General features: G+C 37.4%; 1 protein-coding gene across 3 annotated transcripts in view; it reads right to left on the reverse strand.

The window, feature by feature from the left end:
• Positions 1–392: 392 nt before the first annotated feature.
• tmem131l (transmembrane 131 like) overlaps positions 393–20,457 on the reverse strand; it is a 49,675-nt gene continuing 29,610 nt past the window's right edge. The window contains exons 7-34 of one of the 3 annotated variants that reach the window (XM_056738102.1): positions 19,492–19,596; positions 17,958–18,035; positions 17,525–17,678; positions 14,729–14,784; positions 14,526–14,631; positions 14,338–14,440; positions 13,887–14,037; positions 12,829–12,999; positions 11,550–11,619; positions 11,351–11,471; positions 11,084–11,153; positions 7,902–8,011; positions 7,606–7,675; positions 7,348–7,463; positions 6,980–7,122; positions 5,423–5,609; positions 4,824–5,009; positions 4,565–4,711; positions 3,973–4,471; positions 3,757–3,887; positions 3,467–3,600; positions 2,158–2,337; positions 1,933–2,011; positions 1,688–1,797; positions 1,501–1,597; positions 1,310–1,374; positions 1,082–1,206; positions 393–889 (exon numbers count right to left, since the gene is read on the reverse strand). In XM_056738102.1, coding sequence (XP_056594080.1) covers positions 584–889; positions 1,082–1,206; positions 1,310–1,374; positions 1,501–1,597; positions 1,688–1,797; positions 1,933–2,011; positions 2,158–2,337; positions 3,467–3,600; positions 3,757–3,887; positions 3,973–4,471; positions 4,565–4,711; positions 4,824–5,009; positions 5,423–5,609; positions 6,980–7,122; positions 7,348–7,463; positions 7,606–7,675; positions 7,902–8,011; positions 11,084–11,153; positions 11,351–11,471; positions 11,550–11,619; positions 12,829–12,999; positions 13,887–14,037; positions 14,338–14,440; positions 14,526–14,631; positions 14,729–14,784; positions 17,525–17,678; positions 17,958–18,035; positions 19,492–19,596 — 3,870 coding nt within the window. In that variant the 3' untranslated portion in view covers positions 393–583. Of the gene's footprint in view, positions 890–1,081; positions 1,207–1,309; positions 1,375–1,500; positions 1,598–1,687; positions 1,798–1,932; positions 2,012–2,157; positions 2,338–3,466; positions 3,601–3,756; positions 3,888–3,972; positions 4,472–4,564; positions 4,712–4,823; positions 5,010–5,422; positions 5,610–6,979; positions 7,123–7,347; positions 7,464–7,605; positions 7,676–7,901; positions 8,012–11,083; positions 11,154–11,350; positions 11,472–11,549; positions 11,620–12,828; positions 13,000–13,886; positions 14,038–14,337; positions 14,441–14,525; positions 14,632–14,728; positions 14,788–17,524; positions 17,679–17,957; positions 18,036–19,491; positions 19,597–20,457 lie in introns of all 3 variants that reach the window. The other 2 variants (XM_056738106.1, XM_056738096.1) reach the window with 2 other exon arrangements.

Raw genomic sequence — 20,457 nt, forward strand, 5'->3', positions numbered from 1 at the left:
TGATGAAGTTTGACCTAATGATTAAACTTTCTTCTTTATTAGTTATCAGTAAGGACTACAGTGTTAATGCAGCACTAACCATTAGTTCTGCATTAGTTCATCACCACCTATCAAGTGTGAAACGGTATTATAAAGTGTAGCCACAAAACATCTTTAGAGTCACCTTTTTTTCTCACATCACGCCTCTTCGATCTTTCATTACACAGTATCACTGCAAGGATGTGCAGAGCAAGTTGGGGCTCATCATCTTGCCTTTTCATGTGTAAAACCACAGTTGAGTATTGTGTAATGTCGTTTTGCATCAAATTCTTTTTCCAGTTATTACTTTGTGTTCCAGAATTTAAATGTCTAAAATAAATTACACTAATTAGCTTGCAATACACTACACCAAATCAAGTACAAAACTTTTTTTTATTTTCAACGGTCAAACCTGCAAAACATCTAGAAAAATATACAACAAAATGCGGAACCTTATCACAACAACAAACATAAAAGAAAGAATATTCACATTTCCCCAACAGAGATAAAAGCACATTCTTTTGTTTGCTTAATTTTTTGAAAGCACCAATTCTGCTCTGTTCCCTCACATATCACCACAGTAGCCGGAATCGTTGGAGAGCTGGGAGTTGGAGCTACGGTTTGAAGAGGAGTTCCATATGTCCAAATTCATGTGAGGTCCAAAGGGATTGAAGCTGGAGAACTGCTTCCCTGGACAGGCGCCGCCTGGCTCACGGCTGAAGGGTGTAATGGGTGACACTGGTGAGTGGGGTGAGACAGGTGCTGAACGTTCTTGGTGGAAGTGGCTTTGGTAAGGTTCACTCTGAGGTGTCCAGATAGAGCCAAATAGACTGGACATGGGTGAGAGACTTCTGGTTCCTGGGAAGTATGTCTGGAAGAAAAACAAGTAAAAAATGGTAAACAAAGCCATAACCACATTATATTACACTGTTAACAGAGCATCTGAACAAAATCACTAACTAGTCACTAATTATTGCGGTATTGAACATTGAACAGACACACTTCACAAACAAATTGTTTCACAAAAGTGTTTGACCGAAAATAAAACAAATTTCATTCTCACCTTGCTGCCAGTTTCCCAAGTGGAGTTTATGTCATGCGGTCCATTATCACCCCAGACAGGTTGGTGGCTGTGTGTCATAGTTTGGCTTTCATGGCACAAGAATGCGTTTTGGCAGTTGCCGTTACCTTAAGTTGGCAAAACAAAGGAAACAGTCATGCATCTTTCAATAATTATCGTTCAATAATCGTTTCATTTTCATTTCATTCATTCAGGTGGCATCTTCCTCACCAGGTGGCATGTAGTTTGTCTGATCACTATAGGGATACTGGCTGTTCATGTTGTTCCAAGGAAAGCTACACAGTAACAAAAAAGAAGGCATTTCAATTTTTAGTTTTACAGAGTTTTTAGGTGCTGGCTCATTAGTTGTATTTTGTTCAATTGCAATGGAAAAAATAAATGAGGAAGTCTAAAAAACATACCTATTATATCCAGGGACAAATGGGTATCGAAATTGATTGGTCAGAGGAACTGAGGGGGCAGACCATGTTTCTTCTATTACATTAGAGCTCACAATGTCTGCAGAGACCAGGGCACATATTTGTTTAAAAAAGAAAGTCGACTCACAACACAACATGAATCATTATTCTAAAGATTTTAATCACTCACCATTGTTCTTGTCCACACCGGCGGCTACATCAGCAAAGCTTTGGGTAAGTGAGGGGGCAGGACAGACCTCTGGGCTTTGGCACGTTTCCCTGACATATAGATTGTTCATGCTGTAGATAAAACCAACCACCGTTAACCTTCAAGGCGTCTCGGTGTCCTTTGACTACCTTCTACTTCACAGGTCAAAACAAACATAAAAGCTTCTGTAAAATGACAATGTAAATGTGAACTTTTGGTCATTTTACCTTTGAGTTTTGAAGGTATAATTCATATTGCGGTAACATTCACGGTCTGTTGGATATGGGTTGTACTGGATGTTGTCTCCTAAAATAACACCACCACTATATTGATTACAATTGTTATATTTTGAATGATTCAAGTTTTTGTTTGTGTGTGTGTGTGTGAGAGACAGAGAGAGAGAGAGAGAGAGAGAGAGAGAGAAAGAGAGAGAAAGAGAGAGAAAGACATACGTTTCCTGCCAGTATGTCTATTTGGATCCTTCTCTCCCTCTATGCTGCTGGCACTGCTCCAGCTGCCCCAGGACCCTCGGCTAGCTCTCACACTGCCCGATGAACTGCTTGAATCAGAGCCAGACTCCCATTGCAGGCGTCGCTCTGGACACTTACGTCTGGCTCTGGCTAAACATGTACCTGAGGATAGAATATAAAAAAAAATGATTACACATCACAGCTTTGTGATGTCTGGATGTTCTACTGGTGTATGCCACATACACACTGCTGTTAAAAGTCACTTCACTTTTTAGCCCTTAAAGGGATAGTTCGCCCAAAAATAAACAAAGATAGTTAAAAATTGTGCCATCCCTGGTTGTGGAAGAATACAGTCCCTGCATAACCTTCCTTCGGATTTCGATAATAGGAATGCGTGGTTAAAGTTTATTTTTAAAGACGCTCCAGCTCTGGTGGGAAAAACATGAAGCGTTTGTCCGTTTAATTTCTCAGAGGATTCCTTTGTGAACAAGGCACAGGTCGACACTGGATTTGTGGAATGACTAAAATTAAAAAGCAGTGCTGTGTCATGAATGTTGGATCCGATAGGAATGGTGCAGCAATCTTATGGGAGTAATTTTTTTGTACTATTGCTTTGTTTAATATTTCTTAATGTGCCCTGAGCACTATTCACACGTAATCTCTGAGTAAAATTTGAGTAAAATCATCCCTTGCGAATGCGTCAAATGAAATACTGATGTGGCGAGGCCATTTATAAATCACAGGAGGTCTCCAGATAATACTGATGCCGTGCGAAAACTGGGAATGGTGATAATGTGTAACCTAACGTTACATCTGTAAACAAATTCACAGAAGGCTCAAACTACGCAAACTGCAATCCGTACAAAGCAGTGGGCGTTTTCAATGTCTTCAATGCGGCACGCCCATTTAAACCGAGCGTTTGTGGAGCTGGCCTCAAAACCAGTGTAGAAAATAGCCTATTACTTATTGATTTTGATATTTGTTTTGTAAAAATCACACGATCATCATAACCTTTTTTCCCCTTAAAAAAATCCCAAAATGTACACATAAATTGTCTCAGAATAAGAATTTGTGAATAACTCAATTTTGACAAAAATGTCAGATAGAACCTTATAATTCTATGGCAACAAATTTTATGGATTACATAAAAATGTTGAAAATTGAATGAGTAGCAAATTAGCACTGGCATAGAATGCAAAGTTTCGGGAGTAACAACGACATATAGGACACATTAAATTCTATAAAACACACAAACACATGAAACAAAAACTGTTTTACATAATTTCCTCACCACTGTGTTTTGGAGGGCTGTCTGGATTGGGTCCGGTTTTGAGTAGTTCAGGTTTTGGGATACGGTTTCTAGCTACATTACGTGGAGGTTCTCTCTCACTCTCTGTAACCATGTCAATGCTGTTTTCCGGAAGTCTGTTGGAAAAAAAGAAAAATTATACAGACCACTAATTCTTTTCCTCTACATTAATAGATTTGTAAGGTTTTCCAAATAAAAAGGTGTGATAATAAAAGAGCACTGCATTTAAAAGCTTTTCAACAATCTTTTTTCCCAGCAGTTATTGTACTCACTCAGGCACAAGTTCAGCAGCCTTCCTACGACTCCTGCCCGTGTTTTTCTTTACTTTGGTATTTGTGGCAGACACTCCAAGTTCTGCATCTTTCTCTGGTTGTTTTTTCTGACTGCTGTCTCTCTCTGTTTTCTATGACAGACAGATCATTCATTCACATTATTAAGTTTAACGAGAAACTGTGTTATTTAATGAAATTCAAAAAGACGGCTGTTACCTCTTCTTCTGCATTTTCCCTTCTTCCAATGTTTTTTCTGTTGCAGTCCTCATTCTGTATGATTTCAGCTATAGGCTGAGGGACTTTGTTTGGTACATTTTCAGGTAATCCAGAAAGCGTTTCCATGGGAAACATATCAGCTGGCAATGCATCCTCCTCCCTAGATTCTGTAAAGTGCTCTTTCTTGTCGGGAGGAAGCAGGACTGCATCTAATATGTCACTGTTGTTATTATAAACCTCCGGATCCAACTCTCTATCGGTGGAAGGATTGCAAAATGTAGCAGGAGCACATGGGGTAGCAGGACTGCTTTTGTATCTACCGTAGAGAAATGACACTTTAGTTTGCTTTTTCAGAGGCTGAGACGATCCCCCAGAATTTTTCTTGGATGAGGACTGCGACCGAATCGTTCCATTGGCCACAGCTGGAGAGCCCCGCCCTTTGCCTTTGTCAGAGGGGTGGTTTGTGTCGTTGTAGTTCTTACAACTGCCTTTTCCTCTACTAAATAAAAAAAGAGACATACTCAAGTGCATAACTATACATTTGCCACATCGAACTTCCAAGTTTATTCATCAAGATTTGTAATGGTCTCACCTGACACCGTTTGAGGAGCTGTGGTTTATGCTAATATTTTCACGAGGTACAGAGTTGTGATTGGTACGGAAACTGGGTGTCGAGAAGTCGCTCAAAATGTGCTGAGCTTGATGAAAAGCCAGCAGACACACACCGGCTAAAGAAGAACTACAAAACACAACAGGATCTGTTAATTCATATAACCGCATTTGATCTATTTCAGGTTTTATGCACAGATATACACCACTTTGTGGTGTGTGTATTTTAAAAGCTTGCTAACCAAGTAAAGGCCAATGTGATGACCCAGAAGGACTCCTCCCAGCTGGGACCCGGTACCACTTGTGCACACAGAGGCAGCATATGGTGAGGCAGTGTCACATTGAGCGTGAAGTGAAAGGAGGAGCCACGTTCTGTTACCAGAGTCAGATCTCTGATCACCCATGAAGATGTGAAATCTGGAGTAAATCTGGAGAGACAAAGAGAACAATGCTTGAGAACAAAAGACGCATGATGGGTAATGTGGTAAAATAACAGGCATGGAATAATAAGTAGTAAACATGCATTAAGAAATATAAAAGCAAAATGATAAAAGCAAAGAGTCTAAAAGACAAAATATTACAAGACACTGAAATCAAATGCAAAGATGCTGTTACTATGTGTTAATGCAACTTATTTAGATGGATTAAATAACTGAAATGACTCAGAAATTGTTTTACTTGGTTCAGTGAACTGGCTATATTAAAATGAAAATAAAAACCGAGGGAAGAAAAATGTCTCCACCCAAAAAAAGGCAATTTAGGACAGACGTTGTACAGAATACAAAGTATAGAAAATGTAGGCTACAGGCACACATGCTGTCAAATAAGCAAACACACTTACATAATAGTGATTTCTGATGACGAGTTGTAATCCAGTCTGAAGGATCTGCAGTGCTGGACCTCAAAGCCATAGCCCTGACATATATAACCATTAATGTTCATTGATACTACAGTCAATGGCAACTCGCCTGCGTTCTCCACTTTAAAACTCTTCTGGATGGCAAACAAGGGCCTACTCGACCGCAAACCTGTGACAAAAAGTGCTTTTAGACTGGTATTCCCCTATGTATTCTTGATTCTTCCTTTTATAACTTTACAAATGATATACTATTATTATTAATTTTTTGTTATTAATCATTTACAGTTACTGTAGTTCCATAAATATTCGGACAGAAAAACATTGTGTTATTTTAGCTGTGTATCAAAGTGTATTTAAGTTACAGTTTTATAATGGATATTGTCTTACAGTGCACACTCTCAGCTTTATTTAGAGCATATTCACATCCAGTTTAGCTGAAGGCTTTAGGAATTACAGCTCTTTTTTATGAAGCTCTCCCAATTTTTAAGGGACCAAAAGTAGTTGAACAGTTGAATCAAAAGCTGCTTTATTCACAGGTATGGGCTTTTCCTTAAATATCGAATACTGCAAGCTTGTGACAGAAATATAACGCCTCTTACCATATTTGGAACATCAGGTTCCAAAGCAATTGTACTGTTAGGTAAAACAACCTTACTTGTGGGCAGTCTAAGTCAAATCATTCCACAAACTGACTTTGTGGGGGTGTGGTTACACGTTTCAGGCAGGTCTGGGTGAGCATTCGCTTTTAGTTAGAATGCATATTTTGATATTTTGTTTTATTAATTTTGCACTTTTTTTTTACAATTTTACGTGTCTAATACATGCACGGGCAACTTAAAACACACCAAAGGCACAGAAAAACACGTATTCGTGCTATATGACCCCTTTAAATTATTTTTTTTAAATAATTTTGGTCGCTTGAAAAATGGGGGAGCTTCATATTAAAGAGATTCCTAAAGCCTTGGATGTGAATACACTCTAAAAAAGCTGAGAGTGTGCACTTTAAGACAATATCCATTATAAAACTGTAACTCGAATACACTTTGATAAACAACTTAAATAATAAAAAATGTGCTTCTGTCCAAATTTGTTTGGACTTTACTGTACATGAGGCCTGATTTAGTTAGTTAAAGGGAGAGTTAAACCAAAAATTAAAAATACTGTTCCAAACCTGTAAATTTTTTAGTTCAGTTGAATACAAAATAAAAAAAATTAACAATGTGGAAAACCAAAACGTTCTAGGGCACCACTGACTACTATATTGGTTTTTGTTCCTACTATCATAGTCAATGGAGCCCAAGAACTGTTTAGTTGCAAATATTCTTCACAATATCTTTCTTTTTGTTCAGCAGTACAACAACATTCCTACAGGTTTGAAACAACTTGAGGGTGAGTATTTTCGTTTTGGGGTTAACTATACCGTTAATACATGTCTTTTTACAAACACAATATAATATGGTTTGTGTTTAAATTGTACAGATTAAAGATTTAAAAACAAGATAATCTCAAATTTATGGGGTCCATCAGAAGCTCTCTTACCATCTCTGCACTCCATGAGGGTAGACTGGGGCACATTAAAGCGCAGTGACGCTGTAGGCCCGGGGAGTTTCCCTCCCACCCTAAGGAGCTCTTTGGCTCCAAACCCTTTAACCAGAACCATGTCAAACACGGTCAGGTTGTTCCTGTTAAAGAACATACAGGCACAATTACTACGGTATATGTTAAGAAATGGAACATGATACAATTTGGCAAAAAGTAAAAGCATAAAGCTTTAATAGCACAGAGGTATTTTCTTTTCACATTTCAAGTTGTCTGACATCACTAATTTCATACAACATATACTGTCACACATTTTAACCAATCACCATAGTGCTGACAATAAACTAGGATCCAGGTTATTAAAATACCTGATCAGAAGCAGTGAGGTAACTGCTTTGTGTTCTGTGGGTCGAAATGCCACTGAAACGGTTCTCGACTCCCACGGTTGAAGGAGGAACCTCAGCACGCTGCCTCTCTCACTCTCCTGTTTCATACAGTACTAGAGTAACTACATATCACATTTACCATAGACTATACAACACACCAGTGATGGTGCAGCTCCTATTACAGGCACAAAATCATAATTTACACATATTAATAGTGTTATTCACAGTACGTGAACTCACCTTATGGTTACCAGCCAACAGAGAAAATTCTGCTGTAGTGATATTTACAGCCAGTGGGCTAATATTAAACCTGGAACAGATATGTTAGATCACATTAACCTTGGGAACAAATAAATGTCTAGATATTAATGCACTTTTATTGCACACAAAACCTTATAAGTATTCATTTAAGTTGTTTATATTGTATAATGTTTTTAATTTTATATGGTTATGGTGATTCAAGTTAACAGCCTAATAAATTTATATAATTCTAGCGAGTGAGAGTGTGTGTTTGAGAGAGGAAGAGTTGTGTGTACCATTTGGTTAACATGTCGAGAGCTTCAATTGGAGCAGGATATGAAGAGAGGGTTCTAATCTCCACAGACACCACTGAACCCGTTGGGTTTTTCAGAGTGAAATTCTTAACCTGTGCACAACAATAACATTAGGTTATGCACACTATATAGTTATAATCCTTATGAGCTATGTAGTAAGGAAAATGCTCTAGTTTAAAACTATCATTATATCTGTCTGACATCATTTTTGTCCAGAATTGTGCTGCCATAAATATCCTAGTATAAATAATGCCAGCCCCACTTCATATACATCTTTATTCTAAGTTTCAGTAAGTGCTTGACACAACGACAAAAGTAACCGATAAAACACCCAAACGTCAAACGATCATGTTTTATTCACCCTTTCATTTCACATCATGCCATTTTTTATTAAAAACATAGAGTGTCATAGTTTCGATGAATCACTTGGTTGGCTTAAGAGAATCTGAATTCAGGTCACAAAGCAGGGCGTGCAGGGCTAAGAACAAGATCCGATTCCATGGTCAGGCCAGTATCAGCAGTGTTACAAGGAAAACACGCCTTAAATACAACTTTGAATTAAACAACAAACAACCCCACCCATTTCGTGGAAAGAAGTGTTGATATAAGAAATTAGACTAGATAAATCTGTAATTTTTGCCTCTCTATCCCCATCTTCGTTAAAAACATGCTTTTGAAAGTTTGAAACACTGATTGTTTATGAACAGTACTTGTTCAATAAAAAGTCTTGAGTTGCAGCTTCAAATAATGCATCAAATCAATAACCTGTTTATTACCAAGTTTTGACAACAATGATTTTTTCTTTGATGCATTAGTCATTGTCTGTCATTCAGGGACATTTTGTTATCAGTTATGTCAACCTATTTATATTTTCTGAGATTCAAATAAGGACCTATTCATTCATATCTATTTATTCATTCAGTTATTTGTTTAGACTCTAAACCTGAATAGGTTTCGTTTATAAAATCATTACAGAATGTTCCCATCCAGAATCAAGTTTTATTTCTGTTGAACACCCAACAGGCATGATCAATCCATGAAAGTGACAGTGCAAACACAAATGTTCCTGGCACACACTAGCATAGGGGTGGGCGATCTAGAAAAAAAATTCAAATCACGATTTTTTCAAGATAGATCACAATTCACGATTTTATCGTGGTTCTTCTTCAAGTTGGTTTTAAGACTATTTTGCAAATTAAAGGGGCTTCAATACAGCCAAACTAAGTCCCCATATAAAAATATACTCTTTACCATTTATATTTTGAAGAATATTTTAATCAAGTTAATATTTAATGCAAGTGCAAGACCATAAATCAGCTGTTAGAAAAAACTTTACATTTTGAATTTTGTTTTTCATCTTGTACAAAATCTTTACTCGGAGTAAAGCTGTGGAATGGGCGTGGAGGATAAATATTTTTGGCTGGGTATTTCGTTACGTGGATCCACGACTTTGAGCAGTTTTTTAAAGCCCTCATTTTCCACAGTCTTTATGGAAATCATGTCTTTGGCCAGGTAAAATGCGACCGCGTCAGTGACATCTTTCCAGCGCTTGTTCATTCTGTCATACGGAAACGGAGTTCCTTTCTCAAATGGTTCTTTCGCTAAAGTCGTTGTTTAAGCCTTTTAGTTTCCGTATGCTTGGTTGTACCTGATTTACTCGCGTGGGATCCCTCTATAATTTGACTGTCGGCATACTCTTTCAGTCCCTTTTATTTTGAGGTGGTTAAAAAGGTTCGTTGTGTTACCTTACGACGCTCGAATCTTATCATTGCCACATTTGCAAATAGATGTTGTTTGGGCCGTGTCAGTTGGGGAAAACCCAAACCATTTCAATATTACTGATGTAGAATTTTTTTTAGGGACCAAGTCCTCCGTGTTTCCCTCCATCTTCACTGACCGCGTCACTTAATCTTACTGAATTCACAAGCAACATATACGAGCTTGTTAACATGGCGTAATCTATCGCAAGTATGTGGACGAATTCTATAGAACACTACTATATAGGACGATTTAACGATTTTCCCGAAAAAGTGGATCGTGCAGTCATTTTAATCGTTCGCGATCTAATATCGTCATATCGCACACCCCTACACTAGCATGCTCACTTTTTGCCCGGCAGTGGAAATGCGGCTAACTGTATAGTCTGCACAGGTGAGAATGGGCCAAGCCAAAACAAATGTATACGACCCCATAAAACTGTCCTCATATAAACTACTTTTGGATGTCCAAAAACGTTCTGCACGTAAAACGAGAGTAAGACTGAGGCATTAGTGTTTGGACAGTTAGCCTCACCTGGTAACGTAAATCAAGTGCTGGGAAGCTTAGCTATTTGTGTTAACCATCTGTTAGAAATTTGGGATTTACTTTTTACTCTGACCTGCTACTTGATAAGCAGGTAAATAAAGTTGTTAAATCGTGCTTCTTTCATTTAAGACTTCTGGATAAAGTTAAAAGTTTCTTAACCCCTTCTGAACCTGAGAGTAATTCATACATTTAAATTATCTCTTCTGGACTATTACTATTCAATCTATGTAGGAATTGGTCACTGCTATATAAATCGTTTCGAAAATTTGTCAGAACATGTCAATTTAAGCACATAACACCCGTCCAACTCTCTCTGAATTGGTTGCAAGTTCATCTAAGAATAGAGTTTAGAGATTTTGTTTTTGTTTTTAAGGCCTTAAATGGTTTGGCTCCTTTTTACCTATCTAAACTTGTGACTGTTAACATAGCGGCTAGATGTTAAAGGTCATCAAATCAGAGACTATTAAAGGTCCCCAGTTCAAGGCTTAAAAGAAAGGGTGACCGGGCTTTTGCTATAGTCGGCCCCAAACTCTGGAATGGCCTCCCTTTATCCATTAGGTTGATCACTACAGAATCTCTGTTTAAAAACCCAAAACTCACCGTTTAGAAAAAGCCTATAGCATGTGCTCCATCCGGAGTGTGCAGCATTTGTATACGTTTTATTTATTGTTGTATGTCTTTCTGTTTTGTTTTTACTATTTATATTTAAAAACTTTTATAAAGCACAATGGTTCAATGACTGTTGTTGTCTTGTGCTATTTAAATAAAGAAACTAAACTACTTTCCTGAGGCTTTTTTATGAACAGTATGAATTACAACTTTCATCATTCATCAACAAAGATCTACAGCAACCGACATACCTTACTATCATTGACAGGTGTGGCCTCAAAATCTAGAGGTGAAGTGTGGTCTGCAGGGAATCTGGGCCATCTAAACAAACCAAACATGCAGAAGCATAATGTAAGCTGATTTGCATATACCTGCATGTTTTATAGTATCTCTCTACATAAAGGCCTTCAGATTTACATCGTCTACATATTCATCTATATTTGAATCCCACAAATAAAATCAGTTTGATGTTAACAGGTTAATTTCTTCAGTATAAATGTGTGTGTTTGCATGTTTACCTGCAGGAGAGCTCTTTGCTACAGTGCCACCGGCTACACAGTGCAGAGGCCAGGCTATTGTCCACCCGCCAGAGAGAAGAGGAGGATTCTGGGAGAAGAGATTGCTGCCACTCTGAACGTCCTACACATATGATAATCATGTAGTTGAAATGTGCAGTGTAGAACAATCCTTAAATGTTTTTGGCTGTGTGAATCACACCTGCTCTGGACATGCGTAGAGGACAGATCCGCTCACACTCCTGGTTTGATTCAAAGATAATATCTCCCTGCTGAGAAAATAAATAATTACGATGCAATCTCAGGTAATTTCCCAATGGGAATCTTTCCTTGGATTTATTTTTAAAGTATGTTCGAAAGCCCTTTTAAAGGAGTCTTTAACCTTCAAAATGACAATCTGTCATCATTTACACGCCCTCTTGTCATTTTTAACCTGTATGATTTTCTTTCTTCTGCGGAACACCAAAGAAGAAATTTGAAATAGAACACCACAGTCTCACATTCACTTCTATTGTAACAAACATTCTTAAAAATATATTTTGTGCTCTGCAGAAGAAAGAAGGTCGTACAGGTTTGAAATGACATGAGGGTGAATAAATGATGATAGAATTTTCATTTTGATGGTGAACTACTCTTTTAACTCATTCCCCGCCAGCCTTTTAAAAAAAAGTTGCCAGCCTACGCCAGCGTTTTTTAACATTTTCACCCAACTTTAATGGCTCACAGTAAATTTTCTGTAAGGAATATTTGGACAAACAATATGAAAGAACAGAGTCTCAGCTTTTAAACAAAAGAAACCGTATTCTTCTATCTTCATTTGTTCGTTTTTTATCACTCCGTAGATGTGGGTAGGTTTCTTCAAAAATGCATCACTTTGATCAAACAGCTGAGATAATTTACGTTTTTTGTCAAACATTCCGCCCAGATTCCACTCAGAACAATCATTAAAAACCGCTAAAACATATACATTCTAGGTTCTTGGATTCTGTACTTTTTCCCATAGGTGTGTAATAGCGCCACCTGCTGTAAAACAGTACAAACACTGAAAGAGTTAAGGTATTTTAATGCTAAAATATTAAAAATAACAAGATAAAGTAGGATCTGGTCTAAAAAAACAAACAGCTTCAAGTTCAACTTTATGAGCAAGCTGCGCCACTTATCTCTGCATTTACAAGCTATTTGTATCTTATTGTCCTGGTTCTCATTGAACACAAATGGCTGTTTAAATTGTAATAGTTAAAAACAGTTGTAAAATCTATTTTATCTAGTTTTATAATCCAAAAATAGTTCTTCCACAAGGTATATGGCTAGGTAAAAAAAGGTTAATGCACTCAATGGATGTAACTTTTCAGTTCTTCGTGACAATTTAGAATATAAAGTTGTGCACATGACATGCTTTCATTCTGTTCATTAATAAGAATAATTTCTTGATGATTGAAGACATTTTGTCACTCATCCGATGTGGTCTAAGAGAGCCTCACCTTTGCAGCAGCCGGGAGCGTCTGGAGGTGAAGCTCCAGTGGGAGCCCCACACTTGTTGTCAGGGTAACTGTGGTCCTGAGGTTGATGGGTAAAGATTTGTTGAGCAGCTGAAGTGACAGAAGCTTCCAGCAACCAGACCTTATGTCCAAGAACTCTGTCAAGTTTACAATCTAAAAAGAAATATAAATATACAATTCATTAAATGTAATGAAAGACCAAGTGCTCATCTGTAAAGCAGTACTGTTAAAGTAATGTTGAAGCATAACACCCCTTGGAAAGAATTTTAAATGACAGTTTTTGTTAGTGTTTGCTTCTTAGTTGTGTAGTTTCGGTGTCATTTTTGAATGGATGACTCAAGTGTACTTCAGAAATCTGAAGTGAATAATTATGGAGTTATGTCACTAGGTGGTGCAGTAGCTCAGCTCTTTGTCAACTAGTTGTAGATCTTACAGCATGACAATACCAGCACTCCTATACTGTACATACCGACAAAGAACAACAATTTCTCTATCAAGTCTATATCCCAGTGTTACTATGTGTTATTAGTGTTGTATAATGACATTTCTTGCTAAATACAAGAAAACCACATAGTATTTATTAAAGCACAAAATGCAAGTTGTGCATTTAAATATCCCCGGAACCGGCAGCACAATGTTTCCTAATTTCAACCAAAGGAACACCCTATTTCGTCGCCTATTTATTCCGCCACCTGTCAAAAGCATCTGTGTTTTCTTCAATTTCCACTTTTACTGACAGAAATCACAGAACCATTTGCAGTCGAGCACTCATGAATAAATGCAAAGTAGTAATTGTAGCATCTAGCACGCAACTCTGTTTCAATCAGCGCTCAGCAGGCCTTTATTACATCAGACATCCATGACCACGATACATGAGTCCCATGACTTCCATCGGCAACAACAAGAATCTCTAAACTGCTAAACAGCACTAACTTAAGACTTGACATTGCTAATTCAATCATTGAGCATTCGGCAACCCATTACCCTGCTTATCAGACAAGTAATCGCCATTTCAAGAATGAATGTCAGGTGAAAATTACCTTGAAGAGTTTGTGCTTGTGCTGGGAGAGGGAGATGTTAGTGATTCTGAAGGTGACGGGAAGAGGGTTGGACAGCCACAGCTCCACATACTCTGAACCTCTCTGCTTCTGTCTGACCTGAACCAAAAGGCTCAGCTCATAGTCCCGCCATCTAAATCACACAGTGAAAGAAAAAACAAGGTAAAAAGACATTCTAAAAAGCTTCTGGATTGTAAAAAAGGTTTAAATATATCAGGCAGACAGCATTTAAGAACTCGCTCTACCTGGCAATTCATGTTTTATTTATTTACTTTACCCTCAACCTTGACAATATTAGCACTCCACTCACCTTGTTGAACCAAAGGGTTGAGCGTAATCTAACTTTTTTGGGCGTATTCATTACCGAAACCTTATTCACTTTTTTGTCTTCAGCTATGAATGCTTATTTATCAGATTATACAGAAATCTCTACCTGCGTGTGACATCCAACAGTGGATACACATTCACTGTTCTGTCTGCTAATTTCTTCAGGCTGTAGTGACCGGAACACCTTTTATTTTTAGCTGACAAAGACCCTGAAACATATGAAAATTTGCATATAATAAAAGTAAGCTTGATATTTAAATTACACATCAGAATGTTAAGCTGACAAAAACACACTTCTACAGAAGAGCGAGGCCACTTGTGTGAAGTTAGCAGCGGATGGCTGGAGCAGCTTCTCATTTAGTGCTACACTGCTGTCTGTTCTGGACAGGAGCTGGATTTCCTTAGAAACAAAACAAGACGTGTCATGCAAGATCAGTGGGGCTCTAAAGCAAGCATCATACAGAAAAAAATCATAAGGATCATCTGTGAGTACATACCTTAACAAAGAGCTTTTTGACCCCTGAGTTCAACATGTACACTCCTATTCTGGGATCTGCTGTGGGATAAAAACAAAAAGAGGAATGGGTCCATGTTTTTAAGGAAATACAAACACACTCGGAAAAGAAAAACACAAAAGGGAACCACAGGGTGGCGTAGTAATACCAAGAAAAACATGACGTGTTGGGGCGGTGGTGACTCAGGAGCTGCTTACAAACAGTTTCAAATCCACGTTAGCGCAACCAAAGAACTGGGAAGTGACAGTTCCTTTATGACATATTTTTATAGCAGAACTGATTATGTGTAATTTAACAAACAGTAGCACAAAGCTGGTATGATAGTTGTTGGAAGTTTAAAAAAGGTTGATATAAAGCTGATATAAAAATCTAGGTAATAAACGGTATGCAGAAGTGTTTACATTCATAAAGCATTATTAATTTAACTGCATACAGATGAACTCCAGTGGGTCTTATTTTACCAAAGACATTAGCGCCCAATTTTACATACAAGGCTTGAGGCTAGTCCCAGACTAAATGAATGTTCGAGCGGTCTTAACTGAAAATAACTTGCCCTGACATATCTGAAGACATCATATCTAAATATGGCAGTGCCATTGTTTTGTGTCTGGAGGCACAACAGTCAAGTTTTTTTTTTCTAAAGCATTTTATAAAAGAGACTTAACCTGTCTCATCCTCAAACAGTTTGTAGAAGTTTTTAAGAACAGTCTCCTAGTACTTGGGATTCTTTGAGCTCAATTAAACCGACTTAGTGTGTAATAAAATCAGAGGTTAATCCACTCACCATTTACGACAAACATGGTAAGTTAAAAATGCCTTCTAGAATTCTTCTTGCAAACATATTTCAAACTACCCAATTTCCCATGTTAAGACAAAGTCGTGCAGAGTACAAAAACAACCTTGCAGCCAATCAGCAGTAAGGTGCACCGTGCACAGGATGGACATTAGTCGAGCAGAGCGCTGACAATTTTTTAAACATTAATACCACGGCTATGAGAAATCGGACATCCCACATTTAACACAACTTTTGGTACGCTTGAATGTTTAAAGCAATTGTGCAGAATACACCCCCAAAGTCTTAAGAATCATTTAAATTCAGAGAAAAGCATGGGAGGAGATCTCATACCCTGCCAACAGAGACTAACCCTAACCCCAACCCTAAGTTATGCAAAGTGAAATGATGAATAATTACTACAGTAAATCAATTCTATTATAAATCTTTAATATTTGCTACTTTTGCACTATTTGGGTTCATTCACACAATCTCAATGGGCACCACAAACCCATTGGTTTAGCATGAATGGGTGCCATGAATCAATCCAAACAGAATGTGTGCAGGTGGAAAATGTCCAAAAGAGTAGTCTCACATTGTTTTACTGGAGCCACAGAACAAACAGAGCCACGGTGGACCACACCACCAAACATACTGGTGCATTGCAGCAAACCACTACACACCAACAACAACATATCAACATTTATCTGCATTGAACCCAAGAATAATCATTTTTATGTTTATTTGTAGTATGAGTTTGAGAAAAGTAACAAAAGAAAAACAAACAGTCAGCTTTGGTTGCGATACTTTGTGCATCCATGGCTATAGACAGGGCTGTCGAGTCGCAAGCATTCACACGTATTTCTGCCAATTCACACGGTCACAGAACACTGAGAAATAAGAGATAACTTGTCCCACTTTATAAATTATTGGAAGAGGCAAATTAATGTGAAAATGAACAAAACGTGCACGTTACAGCACGTTCACGTCCGAAGACGGTCAGTGCATCAAAGATTTTTTCTGTGTCAACTCGCAGCGCTGAGCATCAATCATAGACAGGGCATAATTGTAAAGACCAATCAGAAGTTAAGATGAGTCACAGGTGTAGAAGAGTTTTGTTGCGGCTCGCTCGCAGAGAGCAGATACGATCAGTCAGACTCATTTACAGTATTGTAAAGGAAGTTTAATGCAGTCGGTTTCATCCTTTATAATGGGAGATAACTAAAGTTAATGACTGTTTTTCGCTTGCTTTCTGTTTATTCCCAGATTAATAATTAAACAATAGTTTCTTTTTCATGCTGCTAAGAGACAATGTGAAGATGTAATAACGCAAAAACTGCAATATAATCAGTCATTAACAGTTTGCTTGCCTTAAGATTTTAATGTATAATCATAATTACAATACCAATAACATCAAAAATGCTTTCTTTTTATCTTGCAGTGCCTGTTTTTAAATTTATGATGTGATCTGTCAAAAAGACTGCAGCATAAATTTATAGTTTGTCATTATTCTTATTGGTTGAAATAACTGATTAAATATAAGTATTTGAAGACAATTCATATAAAGACAATGCGCATTTAATGCTTTTATTATTTTTACTCCAAATTCTCCTGTATCAATGTTTTTTTCTATGCTGAGACTACATCTCTTAAACCAGAGCACTCTGGTTAACGTTTCAGTAATGTTTTACGAACATAGCTTGACATAAATTATGCAATACTACTTTTTAGGAATTGGGTGGGACTGAGGCGTCGCTGCTGAAACTTTGAGTGGTATCTCCTAACAGATGTGATCTCACTGCAAACTTTAGATAAAATGTGCCCTGGTTATAGACGTCAGTATAAGGTTACCACTGGGATGAATATATTATAGCAAACCAAGTAAAATAATGGAAGTTTGCAGTTTAAACCTACATGAATCACTTTGGGTATTTCTGGAACAAATCGTTATTGGAATACTTTTTTAGAATGAAATTTATACTGGTAAATGTACAAAATGCACATACAAACAGCATCTCCTGGTGGCGGGAGGACCAGCAGCACCAAAATATTCTCCAACACGTACGGTTTGAGTTTATCAAGGTGTGAAGGCATTTCCCCTTTCTCAGATAGACTGATCTGAAGTGCGATTCTGCCCTCCTCAGATTCTAAGCACCAACCCTGCAAGAAAGGAGAGAGAGGGAGAGAGAGAGAGCGAGAGACAGAGAGAGAGTGTGTAAAAACTAAGCAAAAAATGCCATCGGCATGCAACACACCCATCCACACAAATCAAAGGAATGTAAGACCTTCCACTGACAAGACCTGCCCTGTCTCACTCTTAAATCACCAGCTAACCTTTATACCTGTGACTAGATTCCAAGACCGATACTAATACAAGAATGAACAATGTCAAAGTACCATATGACATGTGTACTGAAGTGTTATGAATTTCAGTCATACCTGGGGCTGATTGTAGAAAATGTTTGGTAAACTGCAGTCAAGCAGCAGACCAAAAATGGTTATATTATAAGCATCTTCCTGCAGAGACAAGAGAAAATTTATATTCAAACTCATCGACTGTGAGGACTAATGCAGATCACAAAGAAATTCTGACATTTAAATTTATTCAGCACATTCTTCAGGCAACATCAGTGATTCAATATATTCCAAAAGCCCACCGAACCTTTTTAAAACAAAAGTCACTATTTCCCTAATGCCTGGAATACACTACACCAGGGGTTCCCAAAGTAGAGGTTGGGACCCCCGGGGAGGGGGGAGAGCCGCAAGGCCGTGAGGGTGGGATCGCAAGATGATTTCCAGAAATCTTTTATTATTATTAGGAATAATGTATTTAGTCATTAAGTGTAACAAAATCTAAAAAAATGTGTTAAGTTAAAATCAGTTTGACAAAATTTGACCATCTGTGGTAATAGTTCATGGTTTCTGTACAACAACAAGTAAAATAAATGGGCACTATACACTAAACGACTGAGGATCCCACAAATCACTGGCCCTTGACAATTCAGCAGTTTTAGGATAAATATAGTATGAAATAGATAAATACCTTTATTAAAAAATATATAATAAATAGTTTGAAATAAGGTGATGCTGACAAGGTTAGAAAAAAATTATGGGTCATGGTCTTGTCATTGTGGACTGGTTTATAAAAAAAATTTTTTAGATTTGATTTCTCATATCTGCAACTACAGCTACTGTATACACAATCAGACAGACATCTTTGACCATGTTTCTACATCTCGCACTATAAGCTCCTATTAGTTTATCAGTCCAGGTTTCAAATATAAATTGACAAAAATATGTCACTATTGTCTAAATATCGGCTCAAATGTGAGAGAGCTTGAAGAAAAGAAGAGAGCGAGATACAGACACACCCTGAAGTTCACTGCAGTGGCTTCATCCAAACTTCATCCAAGTTCAGAGCTCAATTTGAATGTGACCGCTAAAACTGAACACCATCTATATTTAAACTTGTTTATGGAAGACAAGCCTCGGCAGAACATCCATTTGAGATCAAACAGACTACATCACCTACTAAATCTCTCTTTTGAGATAGGCCTCATCCCCACTAATAGAGTAAAGAGACGAAACATACAGTGGGTCTGAGATGTTACTCTCTGTAGTTTTACATGATCCTTTGCTTAAGCTGTTTTGCATTCTTATCTCATTTTACTATTCACACAAAGATTATTGTTTAACATACATACATACAGACAGTTTAACAAACAAATTGAGCAAACACATGCTTTCATGCAGGCAATAAAAAATAATAATAAAGAAATACAACGGGGAGTTTTGTCGGCTGCATTCCTGTCATTATTTCTTGTATGCATACCTCTCCCTGCAGTAAGAGCAGAGTGAATCACTCAGCTGTTGCTGAATCTCATATGTCATGTAGCACAAAGGATGGTAAACTAATACCGAGAGTGCATTATAATATAAAAAAAGAACATGAAATGCATGATGCAGACAGTACCTGAGTTTGTGTTAGCTTAATGCTTTGTATGTGAGGAAATATTAGAATGCTATCTTTTTTGTGGATGTCCTTGACAGATCCATCATGGACTCCAACCCCAAAAACCTGAAATACATTGTACATTTAGTCAAAAATACATACAATACTGTAAGATTACTTACATTTATTTGTAGTTTCTATGCATTGTGAAGTAAGTCTTTTGAAAGTAACATGTTGTATAGATAAAATGTACATTTCTTTAAATTATAATATATGAATTAATTTACACTACACAGCGAGGTGCCCAGGGATTTTAGATAAAACATCATCAGTTTGGAAGACATTTGCTATGTGACCAGCCTGCTTAACCTAAATGTTCCAGAGTGCAGATTGCTTAGCCGGTAATTTTACTATAGTGATTATGTTTGATGACACAATACCATTTACATTTACATTTACATTTACGCATTTTGCAGACGCTTTTATCCAAAGCGACTTACATTGCTTTACCCTATACATTTTACATAGGTATTTGCAATCCCTTGGGATCGAACCCACAACCTTGCGTTGTTAACGCAATGCTCTTACCACTGAGCTACAGGAAAGCACATTAATATGGTAAAATCAGGTTGTCAGTCTGGCCAGACCAGAATGTTCTGTATCGTGAAACAATTTTCAGCATTGTGTTATGTAATATTCATAACTGGCCTAAATTTCGGACATGGCTCAATATGGCATGTTTGCGCGAATGATTGATTCAATTAAATTTGTTATTATAAGCAGTTTTTTGCTCTTATACACATTAATAATCCTATTAGCCTCTTTAAATATAAGTCACTGCATTGGATTGTTTTAACCAGTGGTTGAGTAAATCTGAACGAACCCGATGTCTGGTTACCTATGCCGTTTCAACTCATGGTTGGGTCAAATTGACATTTTATAAATTGAATCAACCGTGTAGTAGCCAAAAATAACATGCAAACTGAA

Source organism: Triplophysa dalaica, chromosome 2 (genome assembly GCF_015846415.1).
Source record: "Triplophysa dalaica isolate WHDGS20190420 chromosome 2, ASM1584641v1, whole genome shotgun sequence".
NCBI lineage: Eukaryota > Metazoa > Chordata > Actinopteri > Cypriniformes > Nemacheilidae > Triplophysa > Triplophysa dalaica.